At 42.9% G+C, this 24578-nt stretch overlaps 1 protein-coding gene across 3 annotated transcripts in view; it reads right to left on the bottom strand.

The window, feature by feature from the left end:
• MPPED2 (metallophosphoesterase domain containing 2) overlaps positions 1-24578 on the bottom strand; it is a 250940-nt gene that overhangs the window by 117825 nt on the left and 108537 nt on the right. For all 3 annotated transcript variants that reach the window (XM_040328332.1, XM_040328333.1, XM_040328334.1), the window contains exon 4: positions 8756-8981. In XM_040328332.1, the coding sequence (XP_040184266.1) occupies positions 8756-8981 (226 nt within the window). The remainder of the gene's footprint in view (positions 1-8755; positions 8982-24578) is intronic.

The following is a 24578-nucleotide window of genomic DNA, read 5'->3' as shown; positions in this document are numbered from 1 at the left end:
AACCAATGGACTCCCACTGCTGGCTCAGCCAATGAGGAGGTAGAGTCCCGGGACAGACAAGGCTATTGTGAACATTGCTGAATCAAAGGGAGCTCAGGTAAGGATTGAGGGGGCTAGGGGGCGCTGTACACAGAAGGTTTTTTTACCTTCATGCATCTCTCAGAACATATCTTATTTTGAAACCAAAAGCACAGGGTTTTATCAAAAATCTAACTGTATCAACTTCTATAGTCCCATCTTCTGATGTTCAAGTGGGCAGAGTTGAGTAAACAAACATCTGGTGTAATATAAGACTGGTTTGATATACAGGGTTTTACTTTCCCGGTTATAGATTTAAAGATGTTGGGAGGTACGCATTTAGTATTCACTAAAAGTAGGTGTATGTTGACAGTTACGGACAGGATTTAGGTGTCCAAGGACATAATGCTGCCACTTGCACTGAATAGTAGGACCCACCAAGTGCCCAAACATTGGATTCCCTTTATAGTGCTCTCTGGGAGCCGAGAACTTTTATGCAAGAGTGACCAATCTGTGTGGTCACTGTCTTTGACCTGCCCCCTCCTCACTGTTGGTACCTGAATCTCTCCATCACAAAGAGGCCCCCATAGTGGGATGTTGAGGATGGAGGGGGAAGGCTGGAGTTGCTGAGCAAATAACACAAGGTGCCTTCTACTCATGAAGGCCTCTTGAGCCCCTTAGGAGAAGAGAGCCTTGAATGATGGGGACAAGGTGGCTGAGTGGTCACCAAGGATTGGTTGTTAAGGGGGGTATGGGCTGGGCCTGAGCTCTGTAAAAGTATTGCCCCAGGGAATTCTGAGTCTTTCAAGAAACGTGGTTGGAAGAGCTGTAGCCTTAATAGCATAAATCAAAAGATTATATTAAACTCAGATTTATTTTAAAAGTCCACTTGACGTCTAACGTCTTTTTATCTCTTCATAGTCATGTACCCTTACATGATATGATCTATGATTGATTTTTCTTGGAAATCCCATAGAAATCCCATAAAATACCTTTTCTTTTAGAGTAAGTAATGGCTGCATTCTACATCGAAATTATCCTCATACAGTTTGATACGACAGAGGAAAGGACGGGGTGTATCTGACTTGATTTGTTACTGAATGCTGATTACTGAGAGTCTTGTCACGGCCTCTGCAGCCTATGTATGTATTTGCAAATGTGTGCTAACTAAACCCCTGTTGGTGCGATGCGAGAACCCTGCGAATCCACTGCGGGTTCCCGCATCGTACACGACTCGCACGGCAGTTCACACTGCCATATGCAAACTGCTGGGGAGTGTCATACAATGTTAACAACACCCCCAGTTCAGCTCGCATACCGCACTGCGAACTGGCATGAATTGCATCACATAGGTGCGAACACCTCTTGTGATCCGATTCTAGTCGAACAAAAAAAAAGGTCCTGTGCGTGTTTGGACCGAATGCAGTGCGATATCAGCCATACTATCTGTATGGCTGAAATCGCATTGCACAGACATCACATGTGATGTGAACAGCAGTGCACTGCGAATCAAATGCGATGTCTGGCATCGCAGCAGTGTGAACCGGGCCTTAGACAGGTTATTTTGGTTGGTAGCAGGCTGACTGGCGAGTTGAGCTGGGGAATTTTCTTTGGTTTTGTTTTACATTACTGAGGGCACTGCCTTTAATTATTGTGCCTATTGGACTGCATAGTCATTCTTTTTTTTTTTTTCAGATCCTTTATTTAGTCATGAACAAGGTCACACACATTGTACAGACAGGTCAGTTTACAGAATGCATGATGGAGTTTTCACAACACATCTGGTATACAAAGTAGACAATATAATGTATGTGGGTCATTCTGTTGGCTGCAAAGCAAAGGCAGTTAGGAATACATTGCCTAGAATTATCGAGAGAAATCAAAAAGAGAATATCGGCTTTTTATCTATGACAATCTTGTTGACATTTTATTTTATTTTAATTGAGAACATATACAACAGACAACATAGAAAAAGGGGGAACAGGTGGGGGGAGGGTCATGGGGCCTCAGCTTCCTTTGGTTGCAGGCATTAATGTGAGTAAGGAGGGGGGAAGGTGAGTTTGGGATTTACTAAGAGGATAAAAGGTGCGTTGCTTTAGCTGAAACTGTCAATTCACTAAATTGTTTTCGCTATTTATTGAGAAACGCTGAAAGCGCTCAGTAAATACCATATGAAAAAGTCCATTCACAGAAGGAAATAAATAATTGTATGCAAAAATTAAGTAGTGATCCAGGCATGAGGTATGTGTGGAATGTGTTCTGGTTGCTAAGGAGCGGGCGGCTGCTGCATCCTTAACAATTGATCAGTCATGACGACACTCACTACCATCGCCGACCCAAAAGGGTTTATGACATCACAAAGGGGCGTGATCACTCAGCGACATCATTGGCTGACCCCCCACCCCTTAATTATTTAAGAACTGTCATACTACGAGAGCCTTCGGCGCGAGGAGGACCTTTTTTATTCTCGGTGGAGGGCTGCGTGATTGACAATGGCTCTACATCGGAGGACATTGCGAAAAAGTCTTTTTTTTACACTACACTTTTTTCTTTTTTTGGTGAATGAATAGGGGTACTCATTTACATGGGGGGGGGGTGGTATCTGTGTTTCCAGATTTAGAACAGCCCCCCCCCGGTTGTGGGGAAGAGGCCCTTGTTCCCATCAACATGGGACCAAGGTGCTTTGGTGGGGAAGGCAGAGCCCCCTGCCCCAAAGTACACCCTCATGTTGAGGGCATGTGGCCTGGTATGGATCAGGAGTGGGGGTGGGGGGGCGCTTACTCGTCCCCTCCTTTTCCTGATCTGATAGGCCGCATGCTTAGATAAGGGTCTGGTATAGAATTTGGGGGTTACCCCACGCCATTTCCTTTTGTATTTTGGCCTGGGTGTTTTCTTTAGTATCCATACCAGACCCAAAGGGCCTGGTATGGATCTGGGGAACCCAAACCATTTTTGTTATGATATTTTTATTGAAACTGTTTTTTATACTGTCAGCTATCAGCGTGGGAATACCGCAAGACAGCTGATGGCTTTTCAGTTGTTAAGGATGCAGCAGCCGCCCACACCTTAACAACCATGTTGTTTACTGGTTGAGGATGCCGGGTTAGTGCTAGGCGTTAAATTACCACATGTTTTCACTACTAAAATACAGCAAGACTTAAGCAGTGATTTAGTAGTGTTTTTTATGAATGCTAAGTATTTTACCGCATTTTATAAGGAGAAACATACCGCTTTGTGAATGGAGCCCATTGACACATATTTACATATCATACCTAACTGCTATAACAGGAAAGTAGAGGTATGATTATGAAAATGTGTGTGACTTTGGTTGGAACTGAACCAATACTGCCATGAAAATACTGCCATGTAGCCAAATATGGCGCGTACACACAAAAAAAACACAAACATTTTTAAAATGTCATTTAAAATGATCGTGTGTGGGCTTCACATCGTTTTTCGGCTTCTGAAAAACTCCAAAAAAAAAATTTCAAACATGCTGCATTTTTTAATGTTGTTTTTTAAAATGTCGTTTTTCGTGATGTAAAAAAATGATCGTGTGTGGGCAAAAACCACGTTTTAAACCCGCGCATGCCCAGAAGCAAGTTATGAGACGGGAGCGCTCGTTCAGGTAAAACTACCGTTCATAATGGAGTAAGCACATTCATCACGCTGTAACAGACAAAAAAATGTGAATCGTCTTTTGCTAACAGGGAATCAGCTAAAAGCAGGCCAAAGGCGAAAAGAACTTCCCCTTTAGAGTTCCGTCGTACGTGTTGTAAGTCACCGCACTTTGTTCATCATTTTTCCAAAACGATGGTGTGTGGGCAACGTCGTTTTTAATGATGAAGTTGGAAAAACTTTGTGTGTACGCGGCATCACACCTCAAGTTTTCCAATACAACTTATGCTTCACCTTAGTAAATGGATGGAAATAAAATACTTTGACTTTCTTTGATTTGTGGAGGTGCCAAGTCAACAAGAGCTAATGCGTTGCTGGCTTTAGTCCTTCATCATGAAACACTTGTCTGAGAAAAGGGAAAACCTTTAAAAAACCAAACAAACTCAAAAAAATAAACTTTGACATACATCCAAGCGTAGAACTTTAGCTGCCTGTTGCTAGAAAACGTTAATACATTCTAAACATGCAAACATTTCTCGATGAGACCGCAAAGATCAATACGGGAGCTTTGAAGTGAACACATACTGCATCATGAAAGAGCTGATAAAAGCCAACAGCCAACACAAAAACAATTTTGCTCAATAAAATACGACTTATTAATAAACAAAAAAACATTTCTGTGCAAGCCCACAGAGCTAAAAGGTAGTAACCTTTCATGTAAGATGTTTGTATTCCAATTACGTGATTCAACTAGTACACGTGAATATATATATACAGCATTTCACAATGTTTGGAATAAAACATCAATTTGTCCCTTTTCTAACCAAAACTATAAAGCATTAAGTACATCAGGACTAATCCAATAAGATTATTTATTATTAAAAAACAATAATAATTATCAGCATTGGTAAAGAGTAAGAACATTAGATTGAATATTAATAAATTAGTAGCAAATGAGTACAGCAAAGGAAAAAGTAAGTGCAATAAAATCAACCCAGCAGGAGGCTGCTTTGTATCTACTACCTCAAGTATCATTAACCCCTTCACAAAGATGAATACGTTATATTCTACATCATGGGTAGACGGGATATATTGGATTGTCCAAAATCTGTGTGGGATTTAGTGAGATCTATGCCAGGAGATATTTTTTTAAGGCGTTTAGCCCATTAGGCATTGAAGGGCATGCTTCCCTTCACAACCACCCAGTGCAGTCAAAGACACCATTATATCTTTTTGCTAGGTAAGACCTTTTAATGGGGCCATCCAATTAAATTTTTGGACTCATTAACGGGGCTTCTAAGGCCTCGTACACACGACCGAGGAACTCGACGGGCGAAACACATCGTTTTGCTCGTCGAGTTCCTTGTTAGGCTGTCGAGGAACTCGATGTGCCAATTTTCTCCATTCAGGAAAAAGAGAACATGCTCTCTTTTTGGCTCGTCGAGTTCCTCGACAGTTTCCTTGTCCAAAAATGTACACACGACCGGTTTCCTCGTCAAAAAAAATGGCATGCTTCCCTTCACAACCACCCAGTGCAGTCGAAGACACCATTATATCTTTGTGCTAGGTAAGACCTTTTGATGGGGCCATCCAATTAAATTTTTGGGTTCATTAACGGGGCTTCTAAGGCCTCGTACACACGACCGAGGAACTCGACGGGCGAAACACATTGTTTTGCTCGTCGAGTTCCTCGACAGTTTCCTCGTCGAAAAATGTACACATGACCGGTTTCCTCATCAAAAAAAAAAAAAACAGCAAGTTTCTTGCTGGTTTTTGCCGAGAAACTCGGTCGTGTGTACGAGGCCTTACTTCTAACAAGCCAGTCTGGATGGTTTTGTTCCTTTTGGGTTGCTTATAGGAACTCATTTGAATTAGTTACTTAAGCACTCCTACATCCCCTATGGATACTTACTGTTTCTTATAAAAATACAAGACATGGTTTTTTTATAACTTAATGATTGGTATAAGTATGATATTGCATTTTTATATCTGTATATTTCCTTGTAGGTATTATTGTATGCTTTTGAGGCCCCAGCTTTCCTGGTATTCTGATACTCTATAGACATCACTATTTGGGGATATTTTCTATATAATTTAAGTTGCAGACCTCCAACACAGTAACAGGTAGGATTGTTTTGCTGGCTCTTGACCCTTCTTGGTTTACATTTTGCTGGACATACAGACTAGCTGTATATATATTCTCTATTATAGGATAATATATGTTTATGCTCCAGCTTTACTTTCGTTTTATTTACTGCCTTTTAGCATTGTCAAGTCTAGGCCTTACAGGTTGCTGGTTTCTTTTTCCTTTTTCCTCCCCTTGTCCCCCTCCTTTTCTCAATTGTATGGTTGAGGGTTCACAACTGCCCCTGGTGGATGTTGGGCAGGATGGTGACAACTGTATATTGCTGGTAAACTTATACAGCATTTTTATGCTCACCACTGTCCATTCAATTGTGAGTAATTATTATATAAGTATATGATTGTATATAAGCTAACATCTGTTATCATGTCCAATGCATGACATTTGTCCACTTGTATTATAGAGATGTGATACTCTATGCACCCCTTAGGAAGGAGACACATTTCTCTAAATTGTGTCGGGTGAATGAAAACACATCATACTATATATGTCACCCAGGACAGCTGTGTTATGAGTAATGTTGTATGCCGCACTTATGTTTATAATTTTTTTATTTTGTATTAATAAAAATTTAACTACTATTTCATACATATATGTGATGTGACAATAGTGCCTTTAAAGTCCCATAGAGGGAATGCATATTTATCTGTTTGGGGTTTCCAATTCATATAGTATGGTGGTGTCTCAAATAAACTTAATACTGGACAGAGGTAACCAAAATAATTTCCAATGTGTTACATGTGAATATTCCTCTTGATCAGAAAATGTATTGCTTATTCTATTAGAGGAGGAAGAATATCCGCCAGATGTCCAGCTTTTGTGTTTGGCATGCAGACTGGTAGATCAGCAGAGGTTATACATACACTCCCCCAACATTAGTCTCTTGGATAAAACATCTTAACATGGTACTGTGTAGAGCAGGGTTCTCCAAGCAAAGGTAAAAGTTTACTGCCTGTCAGACTTTTGGGGGACTGGACTGTGGTCAGCAGTAGTAGCAAATGCCTCAGCATCTGTGGACGAAGACAATGTCTCGTGCTTGGTGGTCAGCAGGGGTAAATAAATGAAATAGTGTCTGGTCAGTAGATGGAGGAATGGAGCCCCATAACTGGTATTAGTGGGAGGAGTAGTGCCCCATCGTAAGTGGGAAAAAAAGGTGCCTTATCTTTGGTGTTAGTGGGAGGAATATTGTCTTATACCATGGGAGGAAAAGTGCTCCAAGAGCCAGATAAAGACAAGTAAAGGGTTTACAGCCCACAGGTCATTGTACCTACCCAACCCCAATACAGTACAGCTCAAGAGAATGTCTCATGACACTTCTAACAGAAAATAGCCTTCTTTTTCTATCTTGTATGGACATGCCACTCAATCAATGCCTTTTAAAAGAATATTGCTGATTTGGCTGGTAGGTGTACTGTACCTTCAAACACTTTGGCATATATTTATAAAGCAGTGAATCTCACATTCAGCAAAACAATCTCTGCAGAATTTTCTTAAAGGTCTACAATTTCATTTTTATTATTTCAAATGACAGTGGGGCTTATTTACTAAAATATGGTGCAGCTCGACATAGAAACCAATCAGCTTCCAGGTTTTATTGCCAAAGCTTCATTGAACAAGCTGAGGTTAGATGCTGATTGGCTACCACGCACAAATGCACCAGATTCTGAGTGCTCCAGTTTTAGTAAATCTCCCCTCCAGTGATTCTCCAGAGATTGATTGGTAAAAGTCACGTTCACTGCTTTATAAATCTACCCTTTAGTGTTCCAAGATGATTTGGTCCAAACCTACTGATACACCGGCGTACTTTCAAATTTGCCGCGTCATATCTTTAGTTTGAATCCTCAAACCAAGATACAACGGCTTCTGGCTTCGATCCGACAGGCGTACGGCTTCGTACGCCTTCGGTTCGTAGGTGCAATACTTTGGCGACCACTGGGTGGAGTTTACGTTGTTTTCCACGTCGGGTATGCTAATTAGCTTTTTCCGGCGATCCACGAAGGTACGCGCGGCCGTCGCATTCTCTTACGTCGTCGCTAGTCTGCTTTTCCCGGCGTATAGTTAAAGCTGCTGTTTTGTGGCGTATAGATAGACTTGCCATGTTAAAGTATGGCCGTCGTTCCCGCGTCAAATTTTAATATTTTTTTTTGCGGAAGTCGTCCGTGAATAGTAAAGGACGTAACGCACGTCGAAATTTAAAAAATGACATTGGTGCGACGTCATTTCGTGCAAAGCACGGCGGGAAATTTCAAAACGGAGCATGCGCATTTCAATTGGTGCTGGGACGCGCATCATTTAAATGAATCACGCCCCCTACCCGCCCAATTTGAAATATGCGCCGAGAAATACACTACGCCGCCGTAACTTACGGCGCGAAATCTTTCTGGATTCGAAATTCCGCCAGGTAAGATACGGCGGCGTAGCGTATCTCTGATACGCTGCGCCAGGGCAATTCTTTGTGAATCGGGCCCATTAGATCTACAAATAAAGTTCTACTTTTCATCCAATATATTTTCACAGAGTATTTTTAAATAATTTTGATAAAATTGCATAAACCCAAAATATCTAATTCATAGGTCTATCATGATTATCACAAATAAGGAAAACTCTTTGAATGAGAAGGTGTGTCCAAACTTTTGGTCTGTAATGTATATATATATATATATATATATATATATATATATATATATATATATATATATATATATATATATATATATATATATATATATATATATATATAATGTATATTCATACACAGTATATCTCAATTTATTGCAAATGTGGCCAGAAAACGCTTCAGGAAAGTGCATGCTTACAATATAATATACTTTGTCACTATAGGAGGACCCTTGAATTAGTTAGCTGTGTGGCATACTAAACATACTGAGTAATGAAATGTAAATAATAGTTCTCTCCAATACGGATAAAAAAAAAAATAAAAAGAATAAAAAGTCAAATCATCAAGTATTTACTCACCACGGTGCACCGTATATTCTGAATCCTTTCACAGTGACCTCTGAATCTTGCAGGTAAATACTGTTAGTGATGAGTGATTGCACATTATCAAAGTCTTCAGGTTTCAATTTGGAAACCGAGGGGAAGCGGTAGTAATCCTGTTTAACAAGATCCGCCATGAATTCTTTATCAAAAGTCAGTTCATGATTCCCTGCAATCACTATCTTATATTCGTAGGGTAAGGTTCCTGAAAAAGCAAAAAGAAGTCACTTGTCACAAAAGCTATAACTATTTCATTTTACATACATTTAAAGGGAATACAAGTCAGAATAAAAACTACCAGCAAACTTACATATTAAAGAGAATGCTAAACCTGCAATATATTTAAATAAAGTCGATCTCTAGGGGAACTTTTTAAAATATGATATGATATTAAAGACTTTGTTATTCTGTGCAGCCAGTCTAGGCAGCTAACACGCAGTTTCTTGGTTTAGTTTGGCTTCCGGTGTCACCACTCTGCTTCCAGCCTATTCACTGGACCAATAATTAGCATTGTCTGCTCTGTCCAGTGAGCTGCCCTGTGATAAATTAAGCTGAACACGAAGACAATCATCTTCCTCCATGTAATGTGGCAGCAGTGTGTAAATGACAGGACTGGCTGAACAGAATTACGAATTCTTTGGTAGGGAAAACAATTTAAAATAAAAAAAAGTATTTAAAAACTTTTCCCTGGGGTTCAACTTTAAAGCAGAGTTCCACCCAAAAGTGAAACGGATTGCTCCCCCCCTCCGGTGTCACAATTGGCACCTTTGGGGGGAGGGGGGACCGGGAGTCTGGGCCGCGGCCTGTGACGTCAGCGCGGGGCACCCTCCTCCTCCCTCCCCGGCCGCCGGGCCAGTAGGAGAGAGGAGCAGGCCTCCAAAATGCACAGTAGGGTTCCACGTGTGAAGCCAAAAGTGCCCTTACCCGCAATGGCGGTGTCAGCACCCGACAGCTGATGGAAACATCAGCTGTGGGTGCCGACATCGCTGGACTCCAGGACAGGTAAGTGACTATTTATTAAAAGCCAGCAGCTGCATTATGTATAGCTGCTGGTTTTAAAAAAAAATTGTGGGGGGGGGGGGGGGCGGAACACCGCTTTAAAGTTGGCCTCAAGGTGTGGGTGGAAGAGGTTAATTTTTTTTTATGGAATATCATCATTTGCAATATATTATCATCTTCTGTAAGCATATGGCTGACAAGCACAGTTCCTAGACATTTCTAAAAAGCTAATAAGCCTTACATGCCCCTAATGGCCCACTTTGATGGACAGCCTCATTGGTCAACAGGAATGAGCAAGAGGCAGGAAGGTGCAAGAAAGCTATCAGGAAGTTCTGAAGCTTTCCATGCAAAAAAGGGAGAAAGACTGGTGCCACAGAAGTCGGCTAATACATTGTATTATTAATGCAGGCAAACAACAGTCAAAAAAGGCCAACGCATTTCAGCCATCAGGCCTTAAACATGGCAGCCATGATTAAGGTGTTGCTAAACCCACAACAGTAAAATCAGTCTGTATATGCAGTAAAGCATACTCATTGTGGAACCTAATGCCTCGTAGACACGATCGCGATTCTCGAAGAGAAAAGTGCAATGTGAGCATTTTGACACGAATTCTGACTTTGTGTATGCTCCATCGCACTTTTTCTGTGAGAATTCCTGCCAAGAAAAGATTGAGAGCAGGATCTCAATTTTCTTGACAGGAAAAATTCCTATCTGGATTTGTGATTATCGGTATGCAATTACGATGCAAAAAACCCTGCGCATGCTCAGAATCAAGCAGAAGAGCCGAACTGCCTATTGAACTTCATTGATCTCGGCTCGTCGTACGTTCTTGACGGTTGGAATTTGTCCAAGATTAGTGTGACCGTGTGTATGCAAGACAAATTTCAGCCGTTTACCTGCTGGAAAAAAAAAAATATGTTTTTCTTGTCGGAAATCGCGATCGTGTGTACGAGGCATAAGAGTTTAATCCTCTGCATTGTGTAAAAAAGGTTGTTTGATGCTGTATGCACAAATCCTTCCCTTCTTGCATTGTCCCCATAACATATTCGGATAAGACAGAGTTACTGGAGTCAGGCTGCACATGCTCAGTTTGATCTGCATTGCTAGAGAGTTTTTTTTTTTCTTGGGAGAGTGCATGTGATCAGTACAGGGCCAATCAGCACTGTCCAGACAGAGGGTCAGGGGTCCTGCATCCTGATAGGACAGGCAGTGCAGTATGAGAACAGTATGAGAACAAGCTTTAACCAGGCACTGATAGAAGTCACAAGATTTCTATATACTGCTAATGAGAAAATGTATTTAGCAGTTTATATTTACTAAAATTATTGCATTTCCATGTTCTGTGTACTGTGGGAGACCAGATATAGTGAATGCAGAGCCCTGGGTTTAGGAACACTTTAAGGCCTCGTACACACGACCGAGAAACTCGACGGGCGAAACACATCGTTTTGCTCGTCTAGTTCCTTGTGAAGCCGTCGAGAAACTCGACAAGCCAATTTTCTCCATTCCCGTCAAGGAAATAGAGAACATGCTTTCTTTTTGGCTCGTCGAGTTTCTCGACAGTTTCCTCGACGAAAATGTACACACGACCGGTTTCCTCGGCAAAAAATATCTCCCAGCAAGTTTCTTGCTGTTTTTTGTCGAGAAACTCGGTCGTGAGTCCTGATGGCCAAAACACGTTGGATTTTTTGACTGTTGTTCATCTGCATTAATAAAACAACGTTTTAGCCGACTTTCCTGGCACCAGCCTTTCTCACTTTTTTGCATGGATTGCACATGGAGGTTTGCAGAGACTTCTCAGGCTGGGTGCTGTGTTCTTGAGGCTGACCAGACATTACAAAGGAGGTAGTAGCTCAGGTGAACCTGTTCCAGTTCTGAAGCTTTGCCTGTCAGAATGATGTAATATTCGGCCATGCCAAGAGCGTTTATGTCATCCATGCTCAGCCAGCATTTTGTGAACCTCAAAGGGTTGCTAGGGGTTCCTTAAGCTGTGGCAGACTAACCTCCCTCCTCCCTCTGTGCTTGCATTCTTCTGGGGCCAACATCACTTGGCAGAGTCAATGGCATGTCATAAATTATCTTTTTAGTAAGAGGCATTTGCTTCTCAATGACCACCAATGTAAGGAGGACCTTCTTCATTGACCACAGTTACACATTTTGTGATAATTATTAATAAATATTTTATGATTATAACATTTATTTTTATTTTTTTAAATTTAGAGCATTTTACTGTTAAAATGATCTACCATTTCAATTAAGCCCCATACACACTATCAGTTTTCCTGCAGGTTTTCTCTTTAGGTTTACCAAAACCATGTAGTGCAAGGGCCTGCCTGATTGCATACAAATTGAAACTCTTGAGGTTTGCCCTCATATTAGATGGTTTTGGTAAACCTGAAAAGAAAACCTACAGGAAAACTGATAGTGTGTATGGGGCTTGACTCTAGATATGCTATATTGTTTTGTTTAAAAATGCTAGCCTAGTGCTGTATGGATCTGTACAATTCCTGTCACATCCCTCTATTTAGATACAAAGCTAAAGAATAACCCCATTGGGACTTTGGAGGCAGGTACAGAGACAGTATGAATGTAAAGTGAGGTAAAATCAGCAAACTTTTATTCACAGATAAACCAATAGTGTGAGCCATGGAGTTACAATCACGTTAGGTAAAATGAAAATCAAATTGACAACATTGCATTATATTGATATTCAACCCTGAGGCTCATAAATCTGGATCACCCGGCTGGTCCTGTAGAATATGTGATCAAGCCGTGGATATTGTTTTTTTTATATTTACTATATCTCTATCAAACCTATGTTGATAACATACCATCAAATTTTTAGCAAGGGTTCCTTGAGACCTGAAAATTATTTCAAGGGTTCCTCTGTGGTAAAAAGAGAAAGGCTGCTTTCGTTGGATGCTGCAGGTAGATACCTGTACTTTAGAGGTTTGTCCCATTTTTCCGCTTACAGAGTGCAAAAGCACAACTTTATGATTGTAATTTAAAAACAAAAAAACAATAAAAATGCTAAATAGATCAAAACGAGGTGCTGAAGTGGCACCTTCTGAACAAAATGGCTGCCAGCCAGTTCAGTCACCATAAAATAAATACATGCTCTGATGTTAATGAACCTATGACAGTCATGTGAAAGCACTACTGGTAGTTTGGAAAGCAGAATACATTATAGGAAATCCCTATTCTCTTTCTCTACAGCAACATGAAATGTCGCCTGTCTTCTGATGTGGAATCGCTGAGGTGTAATACTGACCTATTCCCAGGGTTAATACAGAGCAGAAGGGAATTGGCTCTTGTGTAGAATGTGTGGCGGGCACAGCAAGACGAGTCTTCCACCTTTTGTTAACACTGCGGCATACAACAAAACAGCACAAGCGCAGCGGAAGTTCAGGCGCTGACCTTTCACTCCCTACGAGTCAGGCTTCATTAGTTTTCATGGGGCCTCGCAGCTGAGGCGTTAATGTTAACGGTGTGTTAAGAGACACTGTTGCAATAGTGCCAGTAGCAGTTCCCATTATGCATTGTAGATATACACCGTTCAAAAACTTGAACTCTTATGCCGCGTACAGAAGATCGGACATTCCGACAACAAAAACGTGTCTTTTTTTACGACGGACGTTGGCTCAAACTTGTCTTACATACACACGGTCGCACAAATGTTGTTGGAATTTCCGAACGACAAGAATGCGGTCACGTACAATAAGTACGACAGCACTATTAAAGGGAAGTTTAATACCAGTCGTGTTAGTAGAAGTTTGGTGAGAGGCGATTCGCGCTTTTCAGCCTTGTGCTTTTCAGTCTGTTACAGCGTGACGGATGTGCTATCTCCATTACGAATGCTATTTTTACTAGACCGAGCGCTTCCGTCTCGTACTTGATTCAGAGCATGCATTGAAATCTTGTGCGCCGGAATTGTCTACACACGATCGGAATTTACGAGAGCGGATTTTGTTGTGGGAAAATTTGAGAACCAGCTCTCAAATTTTTGTTGTCGGAAAATTCCGACAGAAAATGTCCGATGGAGCCTACACATGGTCGGAATTTCCCACAACAAGCTCCCATCGAACATTTGTTGTCGGAAATTCCAAGCGTGTGTACACGGCATAAAAGCCAATGAGAACACTATGCTACAGGAGTAAATTGTAGGACATTAATAAATCAGACCAAGCCAGTAAGAAAATTTAACATTCACATTCTTTCCCAAGGCTATGATTTTTTAATATACAACTGATATCCTTGAGTAATTCCCATGCCCTCCTATTGTCACTCCTTCCCAAACCAACATAACCCATAGTCTCTAGCCCTCCTGACTAATCTATATTAAATAAACACTGTTACCTTGCCCATTTAGGGCAAACTTAGAATGTCTCTCTGAGGCCCCGTACACACGAACAAACATGTATGCTGAAACTGGTCCGCGGGCCAGTTTCAGCATACATGTTCGGTCGTGTGTAGGCGCGAGCGGGCCGAATTCCAGCAAACATTTGCCCGCCGGGCCTTTTCCCAGCAGACAAATATTCCTGGACGTGTTTTAAAACCGTCCGCTGGAATCCTGCCCGCTCGGACATGTACGGTCGTCAGTACAGACCTACCGTACATGTCCGAGCGCCCGCCGTCAATTGCATGCGTCGAATGACTTCGACGCATGCGTGGAAGCCTTTAAATGGCAGGCCCGCCCACGTCGCCGCGTCATCGTCGCGGCGACGACGCGGACACGCCCCGCGTATTGTTTACGCGCAGACTTCTGTACGATGGTTAGTACAACCATCGTACAGAAGCCCTCTGGCAGGCATGTACGGTGAAAACGGTCCGACGGACCGGTTTCATCGTACATGTTTGCTCGTGTGTACCGGGCCTAAGACTTGCCCTACCCCCATCCCGAACCCCTGATACTCAGCTCGTCAGTGTTCCTTCCACTGCTTCTGCCTCTGCAGCAACCAGTGGCAATACCTGGTGCTTTTGGGTATGGGGGAGTATGTGTTCTCCTCCTACATGGCATGTGTCCTCCTCCTACATGAGATGCGTCCTCCTCCTACATGGCAGTGCACATCTACCTGCCAATTGTGAGGCCTGAGCACTGTCACATGACTAATAACGTGATGTCACTACTTCTTTTAGAGTTCATCACAAGCAGACGCTAGGGATTGAAATGTTAGGTGCAGCCGAGACAGGAGTTGCAAGAGAGCACTGGCAAGGTATTGGGGATTGAAGGGCAGGCTTTCCAAAGACACTATTCACTTTTCCCCAGATGGGCAAGGTGACAACCTCTTTCATGCTGTGTTTATGTGGTATCAGATAAGTGTTAAAAACAATGGCCAGGACTCAAACCTACAACTCAGCAAATTTGAGTAGTACTGTGCATAATTGCCAAAATCTTCATCCCAGTCCCCAGGGCATTGTCACCCCCGCTTATGACCCATACTTATAACATCCTTCTTCTGGAAGATCAGGCCAATAGAAGGAGCAGTGGCATATCCCAATCAGCCTTTGTTCTCCCTGTCTGACCCTCCTCCCGGAAGTGTTCCTTGGAAGTAATCACGTGACCTGTCACGTGACCCGTGAGGCTGGAACAGGCCTCATTCTGATGGCCACAGGACAAGCCTGAAAACTCCACACATTCTGCTATCTTCACTTCTAAGCAGCCCATGGATCCGGGACGAGGACTACAGGATGTTACAGATGAGCCTTCTTCACTTACCTTCTTGTAAGTGTGTTTTGTACAATGTGTCATTAAAAGAACCTCTTTAATACTGCACTTAGGTGGCCCTTCTTTTCTCTACCCCTCTTAACTGCCTGTTACTATTATTTCTAATGGACTAATCACCATACCCCTACTTATACATGCACTTTGTATCTGCACTGACAGTTACCTCTCCTATTATTTCTGGGAGGTCCTGCCCAGATCACTCCTGCTTTCAGGGAGGTCTAACTCAGATCACATCCAATTTCTGGCAGTCCCATCCTAATTAGGAATCTGCCCACTCACGGACATGACTCAGGCCTCGTACACACGGCCGAGGAACTCGACGTGCCAAACACATCGAGTTCCTCGGCCAGTTCAGCACTGAAGCCGCCGAGGAGCTCGGCGGGACGAGAGCTCCCATAGAACAACGAGGAAATAGAGAACATGTTCTCTATGTCCTCGTCGAGCTCCTCGTCGGCTTCCTCGGCCGAAAGTGTACACACGACCAGTTTCCTCGGCAGAATTCAGCCAGAAACTCGGTCGGAAGCTGAATTCTGCCGAGGAAACTGGTCGTGTGTACGGGGCCTCACACCTTGCACATGCTCAGTAACTCAAATAAAGGTGATGCAGTGATCTTGAGATGCAGCCTGGGACACAGCATCATCAAGACAGAGTACTTAATGCAGAACCTTGCTGGCACCTCTGGGACAGTTGGCATCTATGACAGTGTTTCCTGCATTGAGGGAATTGGAGATATGGGTTTGAAGGAAATTCGGAAGCTGGTACAGTATTTACTGTCTATCCATAAGCACATACATGTATCGTAAACCAATTAACTGAGAAGCAGAGCAAAGGCCTGGTCTGTTCTGATGTTTACAGCTTCTCCAGCAGCCATCCTTTTCAACCCTGTCTGCATTGCCAAATTATAGACTTATATAGAACCATACTCTGGGGGTCTCCAGTCTCGGGACATGGTCGTACAGTTTATGAGGACTGCACAAGTAGAGCCATTACTGAAGAGTAGTAGTCTGCAGCTGTACAACTGGTGTAAGTAAGCAGCTCCAACTGAGGTTTTAAGCCCTGTACACACGACTGGGATTCCCGGCGGTATAAAGTCCGCCGGGAATCCCAACAGGAAAACCGAGAACCTGCTCGGTAAGTTTCCCCCTGTACACACGGCCGGGTTTCCCGTCGGGAAATCCCGGCCGTGTGTATGCTTCCTCACAGAGCTTCCCATAGGAAAGCTGCCGGGTTTAAAACCGCTGGGAATCCCGGCGGCAAAATAGATTTTCCCGCCGGAATTCCCGGCAGTTTTCCTGTCTGGAAAACTGCGAGGAAGCATACACACAGCCGGTTTTCCCAGATAAAAGCTCTCCTGGCAGTTTTCCTGGCAGGAAAACCGGTTATTTTTACGAGGCTTAAGAATAGGACAAGTTAGGGTGAGTAAAAAAAAGTTTTGTTAGAAGTGCACCCTGATGCTTCCTCCTGAAAATAGACGCTGGAGCCTGCAAATTAAGAAGATAATTACTTTTCTTTCTGGCAAGGAGTGTGTTGAAACCTTGCTCTCTTGCAGATCTCAGGGTTATCCACTGTGGCTCTTCCCATTGACCCCTACCCCATTACCGTATTCTGCATTAAAGTAGGAGTTGATGGCAGGGAACCACAGCAAATGCCATGCTACTCAACACAATCAAAGTGTCAGATAGCAGAAGTGCTTGATGCTTTGCAAGAGAGCAAAGTTTCGAAAACACCGTCAGCAGACACGTTGATATGTCCTCTTCTTCCTTTACAGGATACTTTCAGTTTGGTTTCCCTGAGAAAATAGTGAATTTGCCTTGAACAAACATTTCACAAACAAAGATATAGAAAATAGAGGAGACTAGGAAATGCCTCCTCCTAGTGATCTAGAAACAAGAAATAGGTAACAGCGGCAGAAAACTCACATTGCCTATAAAAGTGGGCTATAGAGGCACAGTGCGGGAGGCAATACACCAAATTAAAAAATATATGTTCTTTATTTATATAAACACATACACATTTACATAAACACATATTAAAAACATATATATATTTTTTTTTTTTTGTGTATTGTCACCCGTACTGTGCCGCTATGGTCCACTTTTATAGGCAATGGGAGTTTTCTCCCGCTGTTAACTATTTCTTGTTTCACAAACAAAGATTATTTTTTTTTTTTTCATTTGGGGTGGCTGCCATTTTTGTTTGTCTTTCTGAAATTGGTGTGGGGACACATTGCATGCCTTAAGCTATTGTGCTTCACCAAGCTTTTGGTGTGTCCCTTCACCTTAAAGAAGGAAATGTGATGCCCTCAGACCTACCTGCCCTTAATGTATCCTTTGCTTTTTATGTTTCAACCTCGAAACTGACACAGATTAGACTGAGTGTTGTTCTGGAGACAACTGTACAAGTTTGGATTTCCCATATAATGGTGACAACGGTCAGATAAAGGGGGTTAAGCTATGCCACCAATCTGCATGTTTACCCCCAAGCATAAATTCCCCTTCCTCCCAGTACAAATCCGCCCCCCCTGCTGAAATCCCCCTCCCAGCACAAATGTCAGCCCCCTCCATCCCCCAAATCTCCAAGCACAAATGCAACCATTTTAGCACAAATCACCCACCTCTCAAATTTCCCCTCCGAGTACACATTCTCTCCACCCCTACTCTAAATCCCACTTCTAGCACAAATATCCCCCAATCATCACTACTAGCACAAATCCCCCCCCCACCCCCAATTTATTTCCCCCATAGCACAAAAATAAACTCGTTTAGCACAAACCCCCCAAATCGACCATCCTAGCAAAAATACCCTTCTCCCATCCCCCTTCCAACATAAATCTCCCTGAATCACTGCTCCTAGCACACGCCCCCAAATGACCTCTCCTAGAATAGTTCTTACCCCTTGCTGCCCCCCAAATTCCTCCTCATAACACAAATCCCCTCCCCCCTCAACCTCCTGGTAGTACCTCCCACCTTACACGATACCACAGTGCCCAGGGCAGCTTCCCCTCCTGCCCATCCCTTGCCCCAGCCTTGAATCTACCCATCAAAGAAAGAAACACACTCTATCCAGAACAAAAAACAAAAACAAAGGATGATTGAGCCCATCAGTATCTACCAATAACTGAAATATCATTTGAAAGGAATGTCCCATAAAATACAGTGTGACAAGAACAACCCCCCCTTGGCTGCCATTCTAAATGAACTGTAAACTAATAAGTAATAACCTTCTCAATTTCCAAACCTCCGCACTATTTCCTCTGAACACATCCCAGATCGATTTACATAGCACTTTCGCCTGCAAAGCAATGAAAATCATAAGTTCCAATTGACTTAGCCCATATTGAAAAGTGGCAGAACAAACGCTCAGAAATGCAATTACTACAAACAAACGCCATTTTCTACACTCAGGAGGAAATTCTCAAACAACATTTACAGCCATCAGATAATATTTGTGCAAGAGGGGGGAAAAAGCAGCCTTTTCAAACAATTACAATTTTTCATTTTAAGTAAAAGCAATATTGCCATGATATAATTTAAAGCAGCACCGCAAGCTAACTCAACATTGATTCATTCAAAAGTTGATATGGGCATTTTTAAAAGTTGTTCTTTAATTTTTCAGTAATTCCATACACACTAGAAATCAGACTGAGAGTGAAAATGCTAGTAAAGCAAGCCAATCTGCTTCATTGCGCTGTTCTTCTATTCTAACATGTTTCAGGCAATAGAGACTTGAGAGGGAGAAGCACTGGTAACACTGAAAAGTGGGGAAGGGCTCATTACCAGTGGGTGGGTATGGTGGCTAAGGACGCCGTTGCAGAAGAAGTTGAAAGATTTGACAAGTGGTGTCAACCTTTGACTATATGTAGTATGCATGGCCAGCCCTACCATGGGTCCAAGTGGGTCCATTGGACCCAGGCAGCACTTTGAGAGGGGCAGCAAATTGAACCAGGGCCGCCTCTTCTTCTCTGCCTCTCAGCAAATTGACGACCAAGATTTGTTTTCCAGTAGTTTCCTGTGTCATGATAACTTTCCCCCGGGCCGCTCCACCTTCCCCCCGATACTGCCCTAGCCTGTCTACATACTACCCTAGCCTGTCTATATACTACCCTAGCCTGTCTATATACTACCCTAGCCTGTCTATATATAGCCCTAGCCTGTCCCTATACTGCCCTAGCCTGTCCATATACTACCCCAGCCTTTATATATACTACCCTAACCTGGCCCTATACTGTCTTAGCCTGTCCATATGCTACCCTAGCCTGTCCATATGCAGGGCCAGCCCTACCATGGGTCCAAGTGGGTGCATTGGACCCAGTCAGCACTTTGAGGGGCAGCAAATTGAACCATGGCTGCCTCTCCTTCTCTAGATACTGCCCTAGCCTATCTATATACTACCCTAGCCTGGCCCTATACTGCCCTAGCCTGCCCTTATACTACCCTAGCCTGCACCTATACTACCCTAGCCTGTCTATATACTACCCTAGCCTGGTATGCCATATAATTTTGCATATAGACAAATTGCTGTTGCATGTAAATCTGACTTCCTGATAAATTGAATTATAGTTTTTATTATCATGCCAGAAAAAATTCTGTTCCCTCAAATTTTCTCGTCATTACAGTTAAAAACAAACATCAATCTGACACCACTGTCCATGAGAAAATAGAACAAACGTTAACATTTTTATTTATTTTTTAAATAAATTCCATAGGTGTAGGACCAGCTTAGAGGGGTTGTAAACCTTCCTGAAAATACAGCCGATGATTACAAGCACCCCACCCCCCGTTTTACTTACCTGAGCCCTCGAAAGCCCCACGTCGAGCATTCACTGGCTTCTTGGCTCTTCTCGGCTCTTCATTGAATAGACTGATAGCAGCGCAGCCATTGGCTTGTGCTGCTGTCAATCAAATCCAATTGACGCGGGTTTTGGGGGGCGGGGCCGAGTCCGGCATTCGTGTCTATGGACGCAAATCCTGGACTCAGGAGCATGACCACAAGATAACCCCCTTGGGAAAGCCCTTCCCAAAGGGGGTTATCTGATGTGGGAAGGAGCTAAGACAGCTGCCGAGGGACCCCAGAAGCCGTGGATCTGGGCCACTCTGTGCAAAACGAGGTAAGTATGACATGTTTGTTATTTTTTTTTATTATAATTACGAACCTTTAGTATCACTTTAAAGCGGTTGTAAACCGCATAAACTTTTTTTTTTTTCCCCCAAACCTGCAATGCAAAAGGCATAATAGGCTAGTATGCACCGCATACTAGCCTATTATGAAATACTTACCTCGGAACGAGGTGTGTACCACTTACCTGGTCCACGCCGAGCAGGATGTCATCTTGCTCCGGCGTGTCTTCCGGGTATCGTCGCTCCAGCGCTGTGATTGGCTGGAGCGGCGATGACGTCACTCCCGCGCGTGCGCGCGGGAGATTTAAAATCGGCAGGGTCCGGCGATGCCGGTCCTTCAGCCGTGGATTCCCCCCTGCGCATGCGCCGCCCGCATTGCGGGGGTAATATCTCCTAAACCGTGCAGGTTTAGGAGATATTATCCTTACCTACAGGTAAGCCATGTTGTAGGCTTACCTGTAGGTAAAAGTCCAAATAGTGAGTTTACAACCACTTTAAGTCTCTGAAGTGTGGTACTTATTAACTATGACACCTGATGCAATACTTATCAATCATCCCCCTCTCGCACCTAGCACTAAGCCCCTATAACTTTACTTCTGGCAGCATGTAAGTTGCCTTTAAAAAGAACCTTGTCCCATCTCATCCCTACAGGTCACTACCCAACACATTATAGAATGAATTCATGGCTGTCTCTGAGAAAATTCAAACTTTCCCTGAAAGAGTTCAGCCCTATTTTTTCTTTTACCTCTGGAAAGATTATCTGCCTTTATACAAGCCAAGCCAATATCAATCATTTCATTTGGTTCTAATAATATTTCAGTGACCTACTGTATATTTTACCATAGTAAAACTATTTCTATTTCATCTTTAATTATCTCTTGAAGGAACGGTACTACACACCACAAAGGCTGAATTGTCTAGAACTATGCAAATGTATCCACATAGCCAGGGAGGTTCATTATAGACTAAATTCTTGCTGTGTTGCCTTTATCACATGCCGTCCTCCTCAGAATGGGTTCTAACAAGTCATCTTTTGTCAAATAATTTCAGAAATCAGAGGTGAACTTGGGAACAGTCAGAAGATAATGTTCTTCAGAGTCAACTGGTTATGGCTGCCCATGAAATCCACAAAATGATACTTTAAAAAGGGGATTTACATACTTACAAAGAATGCATCCAGGTAAATCAAATGGTGAACACGGAGAAAAAAAAAAACTGTGGCCTAGCTATTAAAGTAACAGCCCATAAAATCTATATGTTTTAGATACATGTAGACACTAGTAGGCTCATAAGTCATAAGTGCTCTAAAGATTCATGCTTTGTCCCACAACCCCAACATTTGTTTCACATTCTGCAACAGCATGTGATATGTCAATGTGACTTAACTGTCTTTAAAACCGGAAAAATTCAGTAGTCGCTGCCCTTGGTAATAGCGGAGGAGCTGTATTAATTTAGAGTTAAGAATATTAATTCACCCTGGCCAACTAGTATTCTTTTATGTGCCACTGGTGCATGCTGGGAGCAGATATAAATATCCAGGTAGTGACTGTGATGCCTCGTACACATGACCGTTTTTCTTGGCAGGAAAACTGTTATAAGAGCATTTGGCCGGGAATCCCGGCCATGTGTATGCTCCATGGCAGTTTTCCCGACAGGAAAACCGCCGGGAATCTCGGCGGGAAAAAAGAGAACATGTTTTTTCCTGCCGGGCTTCCCAGCGTTTTTTAAGCCGGCAGTTTCCCTATGGGGAAAACCTGCGGTGGAGCATACACACGGCCGTGTTTCCCGACCAAAGCTCTCATGGTAGTTTTCCTGTCTGGAAACCCAGCCGTGTGTAGGGGGAAAAAGCTACTGAGCAGGTTCTCGGTTTTCCCCTGGGTTTTCCCGGCAGACTTTTTACCGCCTGGAAAACCGATCGTGTGTACAAGGCATGAGGAGTCTGTTCTCCCCTGGGACTCCCCCTGATCTCCCCTGGGAGGGTGACAATGTGGCTGAACAGAAGCCTGGACCCAAGGCCTAGCCTGTGGAACCTGGGAATTGATTGATTGATTGATTGATTGATTGATATTTGAGCTTAATTAGGCGCCAAATGCCCACTGTGAAGTGAGCGTCTAAGGGAGGTCCTCTAGATGTCTTGAAGGGCCATAGGAATCACAGATGTGGAGCTTGGAACTCACTGGAGTATGGTGCTCAACCCAGGGTGCGAGTAGCTGATCTTTCAAGTGCTTTACTCTCAGGAGCCACAATCACAGGTTCTTTATCTCTAAGGACTTTGTCCTTTTTGTTCTATTTGGAGTCCTAAGCCAACGCGATCGTACGGTAATCGTATTGTTAGTACAGAGCTTTCGAGAGCCGATGATGACAGTTCATCTAATATTATCCGATCGGACATGCACAAATTTTTTTTTCGTACAATGCCAGATCGTACAATTTTCGTTTAATCGGTACAGCTGTCATTCGAAAATGCAATACAAATGCATTACAACACATTACATCACTTTCAAACTTTTATTCTGTCGTACGAGAATTTTTGTGACTTTAATAAACTCTTCAGGTTCGATCTGAGATTTGCATGCAAAAAAAAAAAACGGACTACCATTCGTCCGATAATCTCATTGTGTGTACCAGGCATTGAACCGGTCATTAGAATCTCAGCCAGTTCAGCCGAGATTTAAACCCTGTATGGGAAGGCTGAATGTACCAAGTTGATTCATGGTTTTTGCTTGCAATAATCACTATCCTCTCCATGCCCCCCCCCCCCTTCCTTCCAGGAGAATACAATGTATTGACCAGAGGGATTCCTCTATCAGCACTGTCAGTGTTGATGGGGGGATCATAGGAATTTATTTCCTGCAACCCATAGTTGCAGGAAAGAAATTTGCATTGTCTATGGCCTGTCTTAAAATGACTAGTGCCCATCTGTTCACATTCCACTATTGTCCAAGAAATGTACACCCTGAGGTGAAAGTTCAGCCCACCCTGTCTCTGGGGGTTGGGGGGGGGGGGGGATGCTACATGTGCGGAATATTTCCCTACAAAATCAGATACATGAATGCACTCAGGAAAAGTGAACATTTGGCTGGGCTGCGGACATGTTTACATATCTTTGATAAGCAGTAAGCAAGATTTAAAACACATGTTCATTGATCTCTGTAGCTGCAGGCACTGTGGAGAAATTCATCTTCAAATTTAAAAGCGGACGCACTCAGCTTATCCTGCTTTGCTCTCCAAGCAGGGATTCGGAAGCCTTCCAGGAGTCTAATCTCAATTGCAACCACAGGGAAGCTGAATGAGAATAGGACTTTAACAACTTTAGCGCTTCTGCTCTGAACTTTGAAGATGAATTGCTCCTCAGTGCCTGTAGCTACAGAGGTCAAATAGGACTTGTTGCTCATTTTCTGCTTGTGAAGAAAATGTAATGGCAAAACAAAAAAATGGATTTGTCTGAAGCTGAGCTTTAAAGGATGTGTACTTTGGGTAAAGAACACAGAGCTGCAGCGGACATCAATATGCTGCCAGAAATAGAAATGGTTTCCTTTATGTCCAAGAAATCCTTCTTCACCTGCCAAGTCCATACTTGGGCCAGTGCAGTGTTCACATCCTTCATTGCTCCAGACATTAGAGGTAATTTTAAGCCCTCACTTTTTTAAGCACTTACAGCAGTATGAAGCTTCTTTATCTTTTATTTCTTGCCTATGTTCCAGTTTAAAAAATATGTAAACCCAAATTTCATATTCCTGATATGTGCCTGCTGTACCATGTACATGTGAAAAAGTATCCTGTTCTCTTCTTATTGCTTTCTTTGTGTGAAATCCCTGATGTTCTTGCCAGTCTCTGCTTTCCAATTATAAACTGACCACACTAGGCATGAGAGCACATTGTGGTCGGTTTTCTGGCTCCAATAATCAGACTTTTCCAGACATGCTCCTGCCTGCACAACCATTCACTGGGAAGCTCAATG

Source organism: Rana temporaria, chromosome 11 (assembly GCF_905171775.1).
Source record: "Rana temporaria chromosome 11, aRanTem1.1, whole genome shotgun sequence".
NCBI classification, from domain to species: domain Eukaryota; kingdom Metazoa; phylum Chordata; class Amphibia; order Anura; family Ranidae; genus Rana; species Rana temporaria.
Note: the sequence above shows the minus strand (reverse complement) of the source record. Positions and strands in the feature narration are given on the sequence as shown.